General features: G+C 40.3%; 1 protein-coding gene across 4 annotated transcripts in view; it reads right to left on the reverse strand.

Moving 5' to 3' along the window:
- ARID1B (AT-rich interaction domain 1B) overlaps positions 1-18,914 on the reverse strand; it is a 293,784-nt gene that overhangs the window by 78,774 nt on the left and 196,096 nt on the right. For all 4 annotated transcript variants that reach the window (XM_033512733.1, XM_015621230.2, XM_015621231.3 and 1 more), the window contains one exon: positions 3,175-3,264. In XM_033512733.1, coding sequence (XP_033368624.1) covers positions 3,175-3,264 — 90 coding nt within the window. The remainder of the gene's footprint in view (positions 1-3,174; positions 3,265-18,914) is intronic.

An 18,914-nucleotide genomic window follows, 5' to 3' on the forward strand; every position in this document is an offset into this window, starting at 1 on the left:
AAAGGGAGAGCACAATGTGCATCCTCCTTACTCCCAAAAACATAGCAAGTTTCGATGACTACCTCAAGTAGTCATGGCTACACTGTCACTATGGTAGCCTCAAGTAATGGTAACTGCTGGGATTCAGCAGCAGTTAAACACACTCCTGCTTCTTCAAAGGACTTCTGACACCAGTCTGTCTCCACAGCTGTCCAGCTCTAACAGTTCTTTAAAATGTATGGGACTTGACTGCAAGTCCCACTGCTTTCCAAGTCATCTCAGCTAAGAAATAGGTTATGTACATAAAATAAGTGCAATTTCTTGTTTCTTAGGTAGACAATGTGTGTAAACTATTTCACTGATTGGGCATCAAATAACAGTGACCAGTTGAGGGACAAGGGTTGAGGGACAAGAATGGAAGTACCTAGAATAGCAGGCTACATTTACACTGGTCAGGTCGAAATGCTCTACAGTTTGAGCAGGACATGAAAATATCAAAAATTATTTTTTAGAAGTAAGCATTTTAATGTTTATTTCAAAAAGTATGAAAGAAGTCATATAAAAAGAAACCTGAGGAACACAAAAATATCCAAGCCTCCAGGAAACTTCTATTACTGTATATATGCACTACATTAGTATGCCCCTACTTTCACACACAGAATGTACATGTAAAAAAGTGGTCATTGCTTCATGCTGCATTGTGACACAGGGGATGTAGAGTTTTAGGCAGGCAAACATAAAAATCCCAGAAAGGTGCGGAGTAACTATGGAAAGCATGGTAAAATATAACCAAACACTTTAACAAAAAAATAAATATGTGTAAACTTAATGGTTCAAGGTAGTGGTTGAGCATCCAAAATTACTACAGCTCAGACTCCACCCATTGGTCATTCTTCATGATAGCTGATAAATAACATTTTTTTCAAGTACTGAGAACCGAGGATTCTACTCAAGCAATAATTAGTAGTCTTTTGGTCATCCAATTCTGTCTCTAAACAAGGAAAGAAATGCTATACAAAGTGTGAAAACAAACAATATTACCTTATCCTATGGAGTGTCTCAGGGGTTTTTGTTTTCATTTTCCTTTAATTTTTTTTCTCTTTTTTTGGAGAAAGTGTATCAGTAACCTGAGAGTTTAAATTACTGTAACAAATGCCCAAGGATCAGGTGTCCTTAGCAGCAACGATTTTCTGCTCAGGTTTTTATCAGTAAATGACAAGCACCTTCCCTTTGAGTCCCCATCATTCCCCCTCCTTCCTTTCTTCAAGTTCTGTGGAAACCAGTTCAAGCAAGCAAAGGAATCAACTAATGTAACAGCCTTTTTAAAAGGTGAAGTTTTCCATTTCAAAGGAGCCTCTAATCAATGACAGGGCACAAAAGGGAATGCACGCATGTTTATGCGTGTACAGCACAGACTTTAGAGAAGCTTTGGGGAACATGTTCTGCAAAATCAATATGACCTAGCTAGTTACAAATTTTGAATCTCCTGCATGAAACAAATGGACTTCTTGTACAAGCTGAATCACAAGGATCACGCACATTAGACCAGATTTTGCATATGAAGTGTGCAAAACCTGCAACATTCCTAAATGCATTTTCTCAAAGAACATACCTACAACTCTCACTGCAGAGAGGAAAAAAACTCAAAATCAATCTGTAAATTTTACTTCCCTCACTGTTACTTACTTGTGTGACTTCCCAATTATGGCAGCTGTCTTCTGTTTTACTTCTGAGTACCTGTCTGCCTCTCCTGACTATACATTGAACCCCAGTTTTCTTCTACAGCAGAACAGAGAGGTTTGATCCTTCCATCTCTGTCAGACCTGTGTAACTTGTCCCCCAAAGCCAGGCGAGGAACACTCACTGCAGAAATAATTATTATTGGGCACTATAACATTTTATGCCAAGACCCAGTTGTGCCAGGAAATGCACACATCTTTCTGAGATGTTTGGGTCTTCAAAGCCTCCATCTGATCCATTCCTACTATCTTGTGACATTTCTATCCCACAAAGCATCATATATTTGTATTGGGTTTTGAGGCCACTCTTTTTTTCACCAAACATGTACGTTATTCTGATTTTTTTTTTAATGGGAAAATATGTCCCTGAACTAACAACTGAGTATGAAGAACGACTGAAAAGGAAACAAAACAAATGAGCACGAAATTCTGTATTTCATGTTCTCATTAATCAGCATTCCTGGAGGAGGAGACATTCAACCCAGAAAAATAGCAAAAATTAAGACTCTCTGCTCTTCTTTGTGAGTCCTCTTAGCTCCTCCTGGATGCTATCCCAGAAATTTGTCATTCTGTGAGTTCAACTTGTTTCACTGTGAGAAAACTTCTAGTATTTATGGTATCCCCATATGGTGCTACTTGGGATATTTCTGGAAGCAAGACATTTTAGGAGGGGCATTTCATAAATAACTCCATGTTTATCACAGTTATCATGTGTCTGTTTTGCAAGCCTGTCACTGGCACATGTTAACCACTGCATGGACAGGATGCCCAGTTTACAGCAATTGATCGCACGTATGGCCACACAACAAAGCTGTGACAACTATCTCCCATGAGCTAGGGAGAAAAGAGGTGAAAGGAAAAAGGGCTTAAAGTTTATAAAAGGTAACTTTAACTTAAAAATGCTCTGCTTATTTTTTCTGAGCATGCTAAGGGAGCACAATGCTCTTGCCTGCAAGGTTTTCCATAGCAAGATTTCCAAATGTTTGAACCATTTGACCTAAATATTTTATTTCCCTTTATATTTAAAGATATTTTTATCCTAGAACTGGCTAAAGGACTATCGTGTCCATGCAAATAAATTAGAGATGACAATTTTAAGAACAGTAGCAAAACTGCTTCTAGTTAGCACTCTTTCTCTACATCTTAATTCCAAGATAGACAACAAAGAGCTGTATTCTCCAGGACACAACTCAACTATTTACAGAAACTGCCTTTATACCCTGGGCATTCACTGCATTTTGAGAAATCCTTGTTTTCAATTATAGTTTGGTAAAACCTGCTATTCGGTTGCTCTTTCCCCAGAGACGGAAACCCCCCAAGCCCTTTACAACAAAGACTGTTGTTATTTTCCTGGGGAAAAGAAAAGAAATACCAGGAAATCCCACATTGCTAATGTGCAGCTTAAAATGAAGGCTGCATTTGGCACCAGCTGAAAAAGCCCCAGCACCTAACAAACCTCGGTCCTGTGGCATTGGTGACTGGCTCAAGGCAGGGTGGGAGCTGGATTCTGACTGGCTGCCAGGAGGCTGCGGTGGCATCTGACTGCCTGTAAGACACAGAGAGAAAAGGGAAAACACACTTGCTTTTAGCATTTCAGTACACAAAACCAAGCATTGATGCATTTTTCAACCACTCAACATTAAAGAAAGTACCAGCTGTAAAAGGTAAAGACAGAGCTCAACAGGTTCAGCTTTTTTCATACATTTTTCTTTTTTTTTCTTTTGTTTTTTGAAACCCATGGAGGAAACATGCACAAACACATTTAGCAACAGGCATGGCGAAATGTTCAATTTCGCACTGAGCGAGCTCCCAACCTCACCAACATGATCCAATTTATAGCTGCAAATCTCCTGACACATATTTCTGTTAGGGAGTTTAACAAAATCCAAGTCTGCTGAACAATAGGGCTCATCCTGCCTAGCTTAAACTGGCCTCCAGCCAAGCAGACATGGACTACTGCCAACAATATTACCAATGAAAAATTCGGTCAATACAAAAATGACTAACAACAACAGTTTATAAAGTATTTCAATGAATCAGTGGTTTTAATATTGTTTGAATGTCCATGTAGAATATGGGAATAAAGAGTAACATGTAGGCACACGTGGTGAAAGTGGATGTTTGAAAGAGATCAGACAGAAAGGGGGTATCTTATTATTCAAATAAAAGCAAAGGGAAGTTATTTATTAAAATAACTAGCCAGAACAGACACATCCATTTTTTATAACCTTGTTCAAAAGACATGCACTGCTGTCTACCCACCCAAACAAGCAGAGCACTCCCAGCACTGTCTGCGAGGCTCAGAACACAAAATGTTCCCTTTCAGTGTTAATGGATAATAAGGCAGATGCTTATTGCACTGATGCAAGTCACTCCTCTGGATCACCATTCAACAGTGTCAGGCAGAGAGGTCCATCTTACCACCCTCCAATGCCCCAGGGGTCTCGAGCTTAAGAGCCAACCTGCCCCAGCCTGAGCAGGAGGAAGAATGAGACCTGGACATCCCCTAGGACTCCTCTTTGCTCTTGGTCTGAGACATGCCTGCTTGTGACAGCCCAGGAGGCTTGAAGACCACCTCAGGTTAGGCAGCAAATATATACTTTAAGCATTTAGACACTTGTAGTGACGAGCACGGTATAAATAGCAGCAGACAGATTTATATCCCTCATCCTCAGAAACTGTTCGGATTGTTTTCCATTTGAAAGAAATAGATAGAATAAAAACACAGGCAATAGATTTGTGCCTGCTGAGACTCATTTCCTCCTGCTCAGCAGCTGCCCCTCTGCAGTGGCAGGAGCAAGAATCCTGTGGATGGTTCTGGCACTGGGAGCTGGACTGACAGCAGGGCAGCAGGGGCTGCCCTTTAGAGCCACCAAGGGCCCCAAGTTGCATATAAAAAAGGCAGGAAAGAAAATGTGTCTGCTCTGCCCCATCCACTTCCCTCCCCAAAGCTATCAGCTCTCAGCACCAACTCTGAAGAAAGGCCGGACTGATACAGAACAAAGAGAAAATCTGTAAAATGTGGAGTGTAACCACTGCCTAGCTATTCAGACGAGGTGCTTCTGCACTAAAAACATGACAGTCAACATTACCGGGAGCAGCTGTGACAACTGTCTCAGAGATGCAAATGTTGGACCAGAGGCAGAATTGTTCCTCCAAAAGACCAAACATGCCACTCAGCGCCCAAGGCTTTGGGTTCCACGGCCCATTCATGAACTCTGAGGCATATGACAATAATAATGACAAATTCCAGCTTATGTTTTGATGTCACTCAAGAGCAGGCTGTGGAGATGGTAAGTGCCTGCATTATAATGAAAGCTTTCGGCTTGACAGGAAGGATTCAGTGACTCAAGACTGCAAACAAACAGCATTTCCATGTTAACACAGGGCACTGCCACTTCCACTGTGTATGCCCCAGGCACTGCTATCAGAGAGAGCACTTCAAGTAGATAGGAACCATCTAAGATTTCTACAAACACTTAAAAAAAAATAATAATAAAGCAGGGGTGGTTCTAACTGCGCCGCATAGCTCTCAGCAGGATCCTCCTTTAGGTGGATGCTTGGCAACTTTGAGAGAAGCTATAGTGCAGAGAATATCTATGATAGGAAACATATTTTGCATATTATAGATGGTGTCTGGGTTGTTACAATGATAGTAGTATCAGTTATCTGTCTGGAGCCTTATCGTGCACAGGTAAATGTTCAATCACAGACTGGGAAGGTCAAGGTGTAGAACAGTACCTGTGTAACTTTACAAAGAAATCAGTTTCATCCACATCCTCAGTTAATACAGACTCTGGAGTTTTGCAGATTCACCGGAATTATCAGTCTCTGTTTGATTAATGTTATTTCAGTGTACTGAAATGCTATACAGTGTACTTCTGATTTTTTTTTCTTACTAAACAAACTGTAAAGCAAATTTTTGTTTCACAAAGAAAATCGATTTCATAAACATGACCAACTCTGCACAAATTCTAACAAGTAACAAACTTTCAAGAGAAGTATTCACTACACTAATTATCAGAGGGTGCTACAGATTATCCAGGTGTTGGACATGAAGGGACTGCATCAAAATGTTTTCAATCGAGCTGCCGTTTTATTCTTAGAAGTGATGTGAAAGGTAAAAGGAGGTTAAGCACCCAAATACCTTTGAAGACTTGAACTGAACTCCTAATTTGGGTATCTAACTCCTATTGATTGGGAGCTGATGACAGGACTTTAAAACCTTTGAAGATCCTGTCTGCCATGCTTTTAAAGTTTCTTTGTCATGAAAAGAAATGACCTTAAAGATTTTCCATTTCTTTCCTTTAAATGATAGTAATCCTTTTCTCTTTCAACCAGTATTGCAGTTGTGTTTCTTGGAAGACACTTTAAATAATACATGAACAGACTTTTCTATTTTATTAGGGAAGGAAAACTTCTACAAAAGAAAAATAACCCTTTTTCGTTTTTAACATAACTTCCACAGCTATTTAATAGAGAAAAAAAAATCCAGTATGTTTTTCTTCACTGACAGACTACCACCTCCTTTGACCCAGTGATACACAGAATTAAGTTTAAACAGGGATGACTTTTTCCCATGTTTTTATACTCTTGTTGCCACATTGGTGAGGTACTGTACCTGCCAAAATGTATGCAAAGTGAATACTACAGATGTTTCACAATATTACTATTATGCAAAACCATAGAAAATGCAATAATGCATGTTTAAGGGACAGAAGTTGCAATGCCAGTTCTTTCCCTTGAATTTAACAGAGAAGCAAAATACTATTCAAATTTATATAGCTATCTAGTAAAATTAGTTGTTAAAACTACTGAAACAAGCAGTCCACTTAATGTAGTATCTGCTATTTAAAATTAAAAAAAAGTCAGCTGAAGAGGTAAGGGAATTAAAAAATGCATAATACTATATTTGTAAGCAGGTTTTCCACTTTTTAAATTATGTCAAATGCTTTTACATTTTTTCACTTTGAAAATCTTCACTTCAAATGGAGTCAGGAGACACTGCATCCTACGTTTGGCAAAGATGAACTGCAAAAAGTGCTAAACAGTGATTACATTATGGCTAATAATGCAGTTAAACTGTAAAAAGTAAATTCCTTAGGGCAAACATAGCAAGAAAAAGCAGACCTTTGACATTCTGCTGAGGAGGGGTCCTTACAGTCCGTATCAACAATGTTTTGAAACATGCTGAGGGCTCTCTGCTCCCATCACTGTAATGATACTGCAGGATGCTTTGCTGTGACACCCCCTGTACCAGCTGGACAGTGCCTCACAGAATTATGCCTGAACAATTGAGTCAAGAAAACACTTTGGTGATAACAGGTTCCCTCTGGGAAATAACCAGTTAAGTAGAGAAGGAGGGGTATAAGCACAGGAATTTTAAGATGCATGAGGAACTGGAGGGCGGGCGACTGATCACAGCCTGTGCTGGAAACAGAACACTAGGCTGAAGGAAAGGCAGAAGTTACAGACTTTGTGGGTTGTTTTTGGGACAATTCCCAATCTAATTTAGGAATTGAGAGCTATGACTGGAATAATGACATTATTGATCACAAAGTGGGGAATATTAATCAATACAAAAGATGATCAATATACTACCTAGGAAACCCTTGGGACCACCTTTTGGCTTGGAGTATTAAAAATGCAAACATTTATAAACACGGATCAGAACCAGGCCTTTCATATCCGAAGAGCTGTAGGTTATCAGGTAGACATGGGAAGAGAAAAGGAAGGAAAAATCTGACCATATCTGTTGACCTGAAATGGTTATAGCCTACAAACAGCTATAACCAAGTATGCCATGTGGCACTCAAAGAAACAAATTTATCCCTAGGATAAATTAGGAGGATTGTTTACAGTAGAGGTAAGACAACACAACATCACTGCTGATGTGTCACTGGTGAACCTTCATAGAGACAAACCCAGAAAGCCTAATGCAAACTGGAATGGGAACCAGCTACCAGCATGAAATGACAGGAGGCTGAAAGTGTGAGTGTTATTTAGTATGATAAAAACTAGAACTGGAATTCTGTGAATTCTTTCTAAAAATATATTTGAGGCTAAATATCAGGGAAGACAAAGAGCATGATGATGTTCAGGAGGATAATCAAACCATTACTGGAACTCGAAACAACTTTGTTTTAGGAATAATGAGGTCCTGAAAATCTAGTGATTAAGATGAAATCTGATAAAATAATAGGATAATCATCACACAGTCAATGCTACAATAAAGGCTCACAGACCAGAAGAGACATTCCTGGTCTCCAATCCCTACATCAGAAATGAAGGAACATAAGTAGGCTTCTGTATGGGTGTGTTTCAAATGAGCTTTTCAGGAAATTGGAAGTGAGGTGCAAATGACCTCAAAGGAAAGAAATTTTTCTATGGGTAGCATAAAGAGAAACTGGTCATGTGTTTTGTGTTATCTCTTTCATCTTATAAAGCCTACAACCCCTTAAGAATAAAGATTATTTTCTTCCTTAATTTATGCATTGTAGCCAAGCTTCCTGTTGTATCAACGGTGTTTTTTAAATTACCTATTCACTCAAGTAAAAAGCAAGGGTTGTCTGCATATCCGCTCAAATAAAGATGTGCAAAATTTTAAAACCTTCCTCCTATCTATGCTGTAAGCTGAGTGCAGATGTTTTAAAAGGCCTGAGACATGAAGACCTTTTCAGATACAGCAGCTGTGGCTGTGCTGGGATATGCAGAGTCAAACACACTCAGACCAAGTCTTCTGGCTCTGCTCAGCAGCACACTGCAGCTAATAACCCCTTACAATTCTGGCAATCCCCTGCAGCCTGCTTAAATAAGACAATTTCCACCTCCCTGACCCAGGAACTTGGAACCAAACCCAGAACCTTCCAGCCTTGGAATGCTTTTGGTGGCTGACTGAGAGGCTCACTGAAGGTGAGACCACAAGAAGCTGATTTGCTCCATAGCAGCAACACAAAGGTTCTGAACAAGCTTCTAAACAAGAAGCTTATCAACTCATGCCAGATTTATGGATGCTCTGCATCATGAAGTGCTATCAAGACTGTTGTCAGGCCTAACCCTGATTTTCCATATTACCTATTAGAGCAAATGTATTGTGCTTCAAAGACACAAGATTCCCTAACATACGTATGACAATCCATGTAAAATTAATAAGAAGTAAAAAACCCCACATTGCTTCTCATGAAAGTATAAAATTCTCAGACTACCAAGGGTAGTTACACTCTCACCTTCTTTTTCCTATCTATGTCACATTCACCAAATCAAGAATGGGGTTGTTGGCAAGTTTTAAAGAAATCACTGCAACTTAAGTGCTAAATTGCTCTCAAATCTCCATTAAAAAAATGCAACAATGAACAAAGGGGCCTGGAGAATCCTAGCTCTGACTTTTCTCTGCACAAATGCAAAAGCATAAACATCTTAATTTTGTGAGTAGAAGCTACTTGTTTGACATGATATAACATTTAATTCAAAGCAAAGTTGACACTGACAGGATGAGGTAGCTAACTCAATATTTTGTTTCATCCTCATTACTTGACGTGTAGTCCCAAGGTATTATTTATGGAACACCATCCAAATGTCACCCTTACTACAGAATAATTCATTATATTATGGACTTAAAAAAAAAAATAAAAAAATTAAGTAGCTGAAACTGGGGTCTGTCAAATTAGACATCCAAGATTTATTCCCAGGTAGTGTAACCTCTGAGCAAGGTATGAAGACTGTAACAAATACTCAGGAGTATGAAGTGAAATAATTATTAGTACTGCCTGAATGACAAACAACAGTCTTGGTGGCAAGGGGCAGAAAGAAAATATATTGCCCTCCAAGGCCAAAGCTTTTTGACCAAAGTGAAGCACTTTTTCCTGAGATTCTGGAATTAAGCCCAAAGCAAGCTGTCAATGGGAATCTTCAGAAGCATGTGACTCACCCAAATAATGAGTGGTTTCCAGTAGGTCACAGCAAGACCCTGTATGCTTGAGGACTATTCCTTTCCAACAAATTCCAAAATTCTGCTGCAAACCAGGAAGGCAGTAGAGCTCCTCAAAATTAAGGATGCACCATTTAATTACATGTATAAGCGAAGGCATAAGTCAGTCTAAATCTAGGAATTACTGCTTCTCTATCCTCAGTAACACCCACCCCAAACCTGTAATTTCACTTTGCAGTTATGAAGAAGTTTCATTTGGGGGGATAAAATTCTTTCTGCTTTCACCTCTGCCTAACTCCGCATCCATTTAATGCATTATTTCCATTAAGCTCGGGAGAGTTTCCAGCCAAGGATATTTCTGCTGGAGGCCAGTCCAGAATGGTGCAGCCCAGGATAGCAACCAGTTAAATCTTTTCTAATCCCCACATTCAGAAACGGTGGCTCACAGCGGCTGGCATGCAGGAACTGAATAGAGTAGGCAAGCTCATATTTCTCTCACCAGGCCAAATTAATAAAAACAAAACCTGATTTCTCCTTCTCATTTTCCTATTCTTCCTGTTCCCCAATATTTTTCCTCTTTCAAACAATTTCTTTTTTTTTTTTTTTGTTTGAGAATGTTTGGCTGCCTTCTGAAGAAATGGGCACAGTGACAGATGAAAGGCCGTATTCATCGTCTAATTCAGAATAGGGAAAAACCGACTGCTGTGCATTTAAGATTCTAACAACCTTGCAATTTTGTAGAGCCGTTTTCCTCAACCCATTCTTTTGAAGAATTCTGCTTTTATTCTGTTAATAACTAACCACAGTTGCAGCAGCATGGATCCGATTAGCAGTTCTTACGCTACAAAGGGGGTTGGGGGGAGGCTGTGAACAGGGTTGCCAATTTGTCCACCTGGGTCCCCAGAAGAAAGATTAGATGAGGTGCTTGCTCCTTTCTTCCCCACTCGCTCTCTGCTCTGCACTAGACAGACCTCTTCACATCTCAACCACTGACTTAATTTCTCATTTTCCCCCTCTAAAGTTTCATTTAACCACCCTTCCACGTTTTGCACTCTGTCACTGAGTTCTCCAAAGCGATGGCGTGAATTGGGATGAGAGGGGTTGGAAGAGGCTGCGGCCACAGCTGGCCAGCACCTTCTCTCAAACCTTGACAGGGCCTCTGAATTACTTTCAGATTTTGAAAATTGTATTTTCTTAAATTTTTTAAAGCAGTGCCTATGTTTTTTAGGGAATGATCCAGACCCTGTAGTCATACTGTGTTTTTTCATTCTGTCCTTTTAATCCTTCCATAAAAATGGTAGTTTTGCTTGCATTTGGACTGAAGCAGAAGACTGTAAAGGGTTGCATGGATTTAGTAATCTGTAATTACTTACGACACATCATTACATGTTTGTAGTAATTACATATAATGCAAAAAGCATATACTTCAGCTAGAGAAAAACCATTCTCAAATTTTTTATAAAATGTCAATTAAACAGAATATAAACTGTAATTCATGCAAGTGCTAAAGATCTAAAAGCTCCTAACAAAGGAGAGGGTAGTATTTCTTTCTTATATTTGGCTCATTTCTTCCTTCCAGAAATAAAACCTACCCTGCCACACACCTGAAACTTAAAACCTCAGAATTCTATTTAGGGATTTAAACCAGGTTCCAAAAGGAAGAATTTTTCATTATCAGTGCTCATTCTCTAGACTGCATTTATAACTAGGAGGAGATTTTTTTCTCTAAGCTGCTGCTCATTGTGTCACCTGCATTCAAGAGCCTGAGAAGCACAACAGATGTAGCAGACATACACTTCTAAAATTTGCCACCTAATAAAAACCTTAACTCCTAACTTTAACATTGCCAAATTTTAACCAAACCAGAGATCAATTTTCATTTATGATACCTGCAGAGTGAAAACATGCAAGATACAAAAGAAAGGGTGACTGTGATGTGAAATTGCCATTTCTTATCCATATTTCTTTTCCCTCGATCCAGGTAAGTTTAAGAATTTCTCAGAATCAGGCAGCATTAACTTTGAAGACTATGAATGATAGAGTTTGAGTTCTCCCTGTTCCTCCTGGCTCTCTCAAGTCTAGCAAGCAAGGAAATTGGAGCAGCGCTACATGGTGATGAACTATTTAGTTAGTCTTGCCTGCTACTCCTCATACTAGATCACTGTCTCTGATTAAAGAGCATTTTAGTAGCAAAATGTATGTGCTCTCACTAATACTACCCTCAAAAGGAATAAACCCTCAGCTAATCTAGTTTTTCTTATTGTGTTATATTGCATATTACAAAGCCCTGGTCTCAGCAATTCTCAGGGATGAGGGAGAAAAGGGCAAGCTGAATGCATAAAGGATAAAAGCACCTTGAGGCAAACCTGCTCCCAAAAACCATTTGGTGGGTCTGATCTCCCTAGAAGACAAGATCTATCATGCCATATTTCATCTTGCCCGACAACGATAAGCTCCAAAGACCGGTGCGGAAGCGAAGCAATTCTTCATGTATTTTTAATCAACCGAGAACTTTCATCTGGTGAGCTCCCTCCGCAAGGTCACACGCACCACGCGCGGCCACGTGCCTCTCATGCAGTTTGCAAACACCAACTCCTATGTCAGCTTCTGTTTGGAAGGGGGAGTATTAACATTAGCAACTCCTGGTTATATCATTTATAAACATGCAGATGTGGATTATTAAAGATTAATGCATTTTGGGATTGGTGTCGGCATTCCGTTTGTCTCATGCCGAAACCAATTCTGTTCTTCATTAGTCAACGACAACCCACATCACCCTGTTGTGGAAGAGAAATCAAAGGTGCAAGCGTGAATTGAGAATAAGTGATGAAACTGATTACTAAGAAACTTAACGGCTGTAATCAATCAACACATCACAATAATTTGAGTCCACTGTTATCTGAAGATGGGGAACAAACAGAAAAGCTTGACGACTGAGTGAATTGTTCTTTTGTGTTTGCTTGCTAAAAACCCACTTTGCAATTTGACTTCCCTATCTATCTACAGAGCAATGCTGTCAAAGGGCTGTTCAAATCTTTCAAGTCCCAGTTCAAGCTGCATGAATTTTGTCTCTAAGGAGGAGAAAGGATATCTTGCTTTTCATTAATTTTTTAAAAAAATATTATCTGGAGGTAGTGAAAATGTTCTTCTTTTGAGGCACAGAATTAATTCAAGCCATATTTGCAATTGTTCAGACTCCTTCTTCTGAGGAGGGACATACCACGTATCTGTCTAGTCAAGTCTGACACTAACTATGAAGCATGAAGGCCACTTTAAATATCTCTCACGGCAGTGATGCATAGTCCACTGAAAAACTGAAAACTGCAGCAGCCTATCCCATCACAGAAAGCAAACACCTTATGACATTTATGTTCTATTTTATCTAGGTATAACAACCATCTGTCAACAACAACAAAAACACACTGATGGAGACGTGAGAGACTTTTCCCATTTGCTCATCAATCACTGCTTAGTATTGCAAGGGACAAGGGAGTGAGAGACAACCTTTTAATTTATGATAAAACTCAAATTAATGCCCTATTTGCCAGCACAAAGAAAGAGAGACAATCTACATTTGTGTGGCTAAATAATGACAGAATAAAACCCCCCTCAACATACAGAACCAAACACACACCACCTTAAATTTCTTGACAAAAACGTAAGTGGGTTGAGAAAAAAAAAGTTATAAAGAAATGCACAGATTAATGATCAAATGTAAACAATAACTGTCCAAGGATGGCCTTAAAACATACATCTAAAACTAACAACAAACATACCTGTCAAATCTTGGCTTCTGTGGTTAAGTATATTTGAATTTTGTTACGTGAAGCAGAGCACATGCATAATTATGCAAATATGTTAATTGGATTTCAACAGCCCTCATGCTCTAGATGGATTTGTACCAGCAGGGTGCTGCCAGTGACTCACAGAGCTACAAGAAGTGGCCTGTGTACGCGTGCTGCCACAGTGTCCACAGCAGCAGATGCCCCGTCATGCTGGCTGCTCAGCCATTGCCAGGACGGTGGAAACAGGCCTGGCAGGAATCAGCAAAGAGGACAAACCAGATATGGGGCAGAGCACAGCTATGGGGATGTGAACGCCACTGATCTGGCCATCTGTGGGAGGGCGCTGGACAAGTCTCACTGCCGGACCCTTCAGGGTGCTCAGTCCATAGGGCAGAAATTTTTGGCACTGGCTTAAGACAGCAATTAAACACTAAAACTGCAATGTGTGACTGTGAAATATAAACACTGATACACCAGATATTAAGCAAGTGAAAACACCTAAAACTAAACTACCCACAAAAAATAACCACCCAGGGCATGCTTTTTTTTTGGTGATTTACTGTTTGTCTATGCTTAACTTTGGGCCAATAAAAAAAGGCAGGTTGATGCTGGTGCAATATGAAACCCTCTGTCATCATGAAAACTGAACAGGAGGAACTTGAACAGCATGTCTCTGTCTCTTTTCATCTCCTGCACCTGTTCTGGAAAGACCACCTCTGCAGAGGACACCTCCCTGATCTCTGGCGACATTGCAAGTATGATAGGAGTTTTTATAGTGCCTTTTGTAGCATAGGCTCTCCTCACAAAACCTGATTGAGACTATTTAGTTATTTCATGAAGTCTTGAGACAAGAGATAATTCATCAGTTGTGACCTGGGCTGAATTCTAATAGGTATCACAGGCTAGATGTTCCCTGTGCTAGAAGCAATGCCTTGAGCAAGAGCGCTTTACAATTTGCTTGTTTTTTTATCCTTTGAAAAAACAGAAACACTCTAAATGTTGTTCAAACCATTCAAAAGAAAGGGTATTAAACTATTACTATGTGAAATATTCACATATTTAATTTGTAAGCATTCTAGATTTGCAAAACTGCTGATTAGATGTTTTGTGTACTAGAAGTGATTAAGAACATAGCTACGTCAATGGCATTTTGTGTTTTGGCTTTTTTCCGGTCTGGATGCCAATGAACAGCATGCATCTTCCTTGCAACAAGCTGTTGCAAGATTTCTGCCTCCGGAGAAGCCAAGGGAGAAACATTGATAGATGTGTTAAAATAATCTTTCTAGACAGGGGGATCATATCCATTTTACAAGGATATAATCCCCTCTTGTTTTGCAATTACTTTAGGGTATTTAAAACTTCAACAAAAAGCCTAGTATTACACATTCATAGATTCATACATTTGTTTGGGTTGGAAGAGATCTTAAAGTTCGTCTGGTTCCAACCATCCTCCCGCCTGTCATGGGCAGGGACACCTTCCACTAGACCAGGTTGTTCAAAGCTTCATCCAACCTGGCCTGGAACACTTCTAGGGATGGGGCATTGACACATTCTCTGGGCAACCTGTTCCACTGCCTCACTACCCTTACAGTGAAGAACTTCTTCCCAATATCTAATATAAACCTCCTTTCAGTTTTAAGCCATTCCCCCTTGACCTATTACTCATGTCCTTTTAAACAGATCCTCTCCAGTTTTCCTGTAAGCCACCTGTAAATACTGGAAAGCTGCCTGCCATAAGGTCTCTCTGGAGCCTTCCCTTCTTCAGGCTGAACAACTTCAGTTCTCTCAAGCTGTCTTCTAGAAGAGGCGCTCCAGCTCTCTAATCACCTTTGTGGCTTTTCCCTGGATCTGCTCCAACTTAGGTTCTGCTTGTGCTGGGGACCCCAGAGTTGGATGCAGAACTTCACGTAGGGTCTCACCAGAGTAGAGTGGCAGAATCCTCTGCTGGCTATGCTGCTTTTGATGCAGCTCAGGTCAAGGTTGGCTCTCTGGGCTGCAAGTGCACATGGCCGGGTCTTGCTGAGCTTCTCCTCCACCACCACCCCCAAGTCCTTCCCCTCAGGGCTGCTCCCAATCCATTCTCTGCCCAGCCTGTATCTCTTGGGATTGCCCTGACCCAGGTGCCAGACCTTGCACTTGGCCTTGTTGAACTTCATGAGGTTCACCCAGTGCCACCTCTGAATCCTGCCCAGGTCCCTGTGGATGCCATCCCTTCCCTTTGTGTGTCAGCTGCACTGCAGGCTTTGTGTCACTGGAGAACTTGCTGGGAGTGCACTTGATCCCGCTGTCCCTGTCACCCACAAAGACATTAAACAGTGTTTATCACTTTCATATGGTAGCCTTCTCTCCCTCAAATAACGTTTAAAAGAGGTCCATGCCATATAACATACCAATAATGGTGGTTCACAGTATGTAGAATAGCTCAATCCCAAAGAAAAGACTTTTCCAAATTCTTTATAAAAACAAGATCGACAGTAAAACTATTGTTTTACTGTAGTATCTTCTGGAAACTGGTTCAACTGCTAGGCTTCTTTGTTATAAGGCATGAAAGAAAGCATCATTTCTAATCAGATTCTTGCAGTACAATGTCCCTTTGGACTATGATAGACTACTACTACTACTACTACTACTACTACTACTACTACTACTGCACGTTTTTCTTCTTGCTTCATTTTAGTCACACACATTGACTAACATGCACAACACCAAGACAAGTTTTCCTGTAACTGGTCCAACTGGGTATTCCATTTCCCTTCTGTGCCTCTCTTTTGCCTGGAATGCTGGCTGTAATGCTGTAATTCTGATGGACCCTGGAATTCAAGCCAGCTAGCTGATCAATACAGGTGTGGAAGACCTCCAGGTTTGCAGAGAGTAGAGTTTAACATTGAATGGATTACATCCACTGATTCGCATACTTATCACAATTAAAATTTGAATTATTTTTAATCCGGGGAGGATGCTGACTGGTTAGCATAAATTAAGAAGCCTGGCAATAACACTCTTAAGCCAGAGTATTCACAAATGGATTTCTTCCTGAAAATTGTAACTTCATCTGTATCCGAGCTCCCCAGTGAAAGAAGACTGTAGTTGCAATAAAAAAACCCGATGTAGTTGATGCTTAACAGAGTGAAAATAAATTTGTTTCTTCAGAAAGTACATAGAATGTCTTAAAAGCACAAGTCAAAATACTGATCCATGTGAAAAACAAAATAAAATTACCTATTTCTAAAAGCAGCATTTGCTACTCATTAGCATAGCAGACCCATCTCTTCTATATAGATAAAAATTGCTGTAGGGTTTAAAAATAATAGAATCGATTAACTTGTACAAAATCTGCTTGTCCATCATGGGTTAAGGGATTCCTGGCCTATCAGCAATCTTTCACAGAACTCTTAATATTAAAAAAATTTTGCTGCTTACACCGCAAGGGAGAAAGAGCTGACAAAAGCCTTTGGCCAGTGAGATCAAAATTGGGGATGGGGGGAGAAAGGAAAGCTTAGCTTATTTACATTTTTGCTTTGTTAGTAAACTGGAACTGTTAGAGCAGGAGGGAAGGAGGAAAAAAAAAAAAAAAAAAAAGAGAAAAGTGAAATTAACAGCCACTAAACCTTCTGGCAACAGCAGTGCATTTTGATATGTGCTGTGTCAGCTTCCACTAATGGTTTAGGGTTGAATCAGGCACAGTTCAAGACCCAAAGCAGTGCAGGGCATCACATCTCATTCTTTGGAAGAATATGTACCCTAATTATAAAGATGGCTACAAAATAGAGAGATCAGGATTTCTGGCAAAACAGAATAATGATCTACTTAACAGGAAATAGTAATGTCATTTTGAATCAGTAGAAATTACAGAAGAGTAGGATTTCAGCCCTGTAAAGAACATACATCTGAACAAGAAGTCTTCTGATTTTGAGACAGAACTACCTTTCTGAACAAAATTCATACAAGTTGCTTTTTCTGCTCTTAGGAGTTAATCTGCCTGGTCTATTCTGGTAATGTGAATGGAAACAAAGGCTGTATATGCATGTGCCACTTACCACACAAAATATCCATCCAGTATTTCAGAGAGCACAGGAAGGAAATGCCCACTGAGCTAGGGACGTGCCAATGTCAGTGATGCCTGTGCCAGGCTGTTCCTGTGAAATTCGTGGCGTGCAGCAGAAAGCAATGCGGGGTGGCAGGCTTGCGGAGGGGTGCAGAGACAGCTTAAACAGGCAGTGGAAGAGAATCAGCCATTTGGGAGGTTTAATAGGGGGCTGTTTGTTTGCCTGCCCTTTTGATGTTAAATTAGTTTTCAATTTTGTTGCAAGGAAGGAGCCATCGGGAAAAGGATGCTTCTCTTCCAGTAAACCCTGAGAAAGCAACACCTTTATTTTAACGGTCTTCCCACCAAGAACCCCCTGCAACATTTTGGCTTTCCCTACCCATAGCTATCAGCAACACAACAGCTGCTCATTTTACAATGACTTGCTGGAGAGAGAATGATTGAAAGAGCCAATCTATGTCACATTGAGAAACTGTGGCACAACATCGCAGGAGGTAATAGGAGAGGAATGAGGTCAGAACAAACAAGGGTAGGGTGAGAACGGAGAAGAAAATAGCAGAGAACAAAATTATTAAAGGCAAGGTGCTGTACTACACAATCTATGTTTGAAAACGTCTACAACCTGACTACTGCAAACAGCCACAGAAATGCAAACAAGCTCTGTGGTACCTTTTCTTAGGGTCTCATGAATGCAGCTGATGATAAAAGCTACCGAAGTCCTTGTAATGAAGAACAATGGTGCAAACACACTTAGGTGAAAGCACAATCTAATTCATGTAGCTTGAAAGCCCCAGCACCCAGCAGCATCCCTCTATCACAGGGCTTTAAATAGCAGCCTTGCTCCTGCTTTTTGTAGCTCGAGAAACAGCAGCAGTAGCAGCAGCAGCAGCAGCAGCAGCAGCAGCAGCAGCAACAGCAGCAGCGATGCTATCGCAGCTGCCTGGCTGCCCTCCGGAGAGTGCTGCCTTAGCTCATGCCTGGGAGTTCACCTTTAGCAAAAGCTGCAGAGACCAGAAGCTTGTATGTGACAGGGAAACAGTGGAGAGTGATTTTGATTTAGCACCATTCATAAAAATCCTTCCTGAGAAAGAATTGCTTTTGTGTTACTGCAGCAGACCAGAAAACCACTGTGCAAAATGGTGGCACAGTTTGTATGTAGAGACAATGCTTTTCACTAGGTGAGTTATAAAAATGAGCATTTGGGGCTCATCTGAAGCGGTGAAGTGACTTTGACCCTGACCTCTGAACCCATATCCCTTCTATTTTTACCCCACGGGGATCAGGTGGTTTCATAAAAGTTATTACTCTCCCCCTACACACTTATGCTCATCCTTACGTATCATGGTTACAATAATGCTATTTTCAGTTTCACAACATTTTTCCCCTATTCAGCAATCAGGCTGCTAAAATGCCAATCCATTTACTCACCTGAATCTGAC

Source organism: Parus major, chromosome 3 (assembly GCF_001522545.3).
Source record: "Parus major isolate Abel chromosome 3, Parus_major1.1, whole genome shotgun sequence".
NCBI classification, from domain to species: Eukaryota; Metazoa; Chordata; class Aves; order Passeriformes; family Paridae; genus Parus; species Parus major.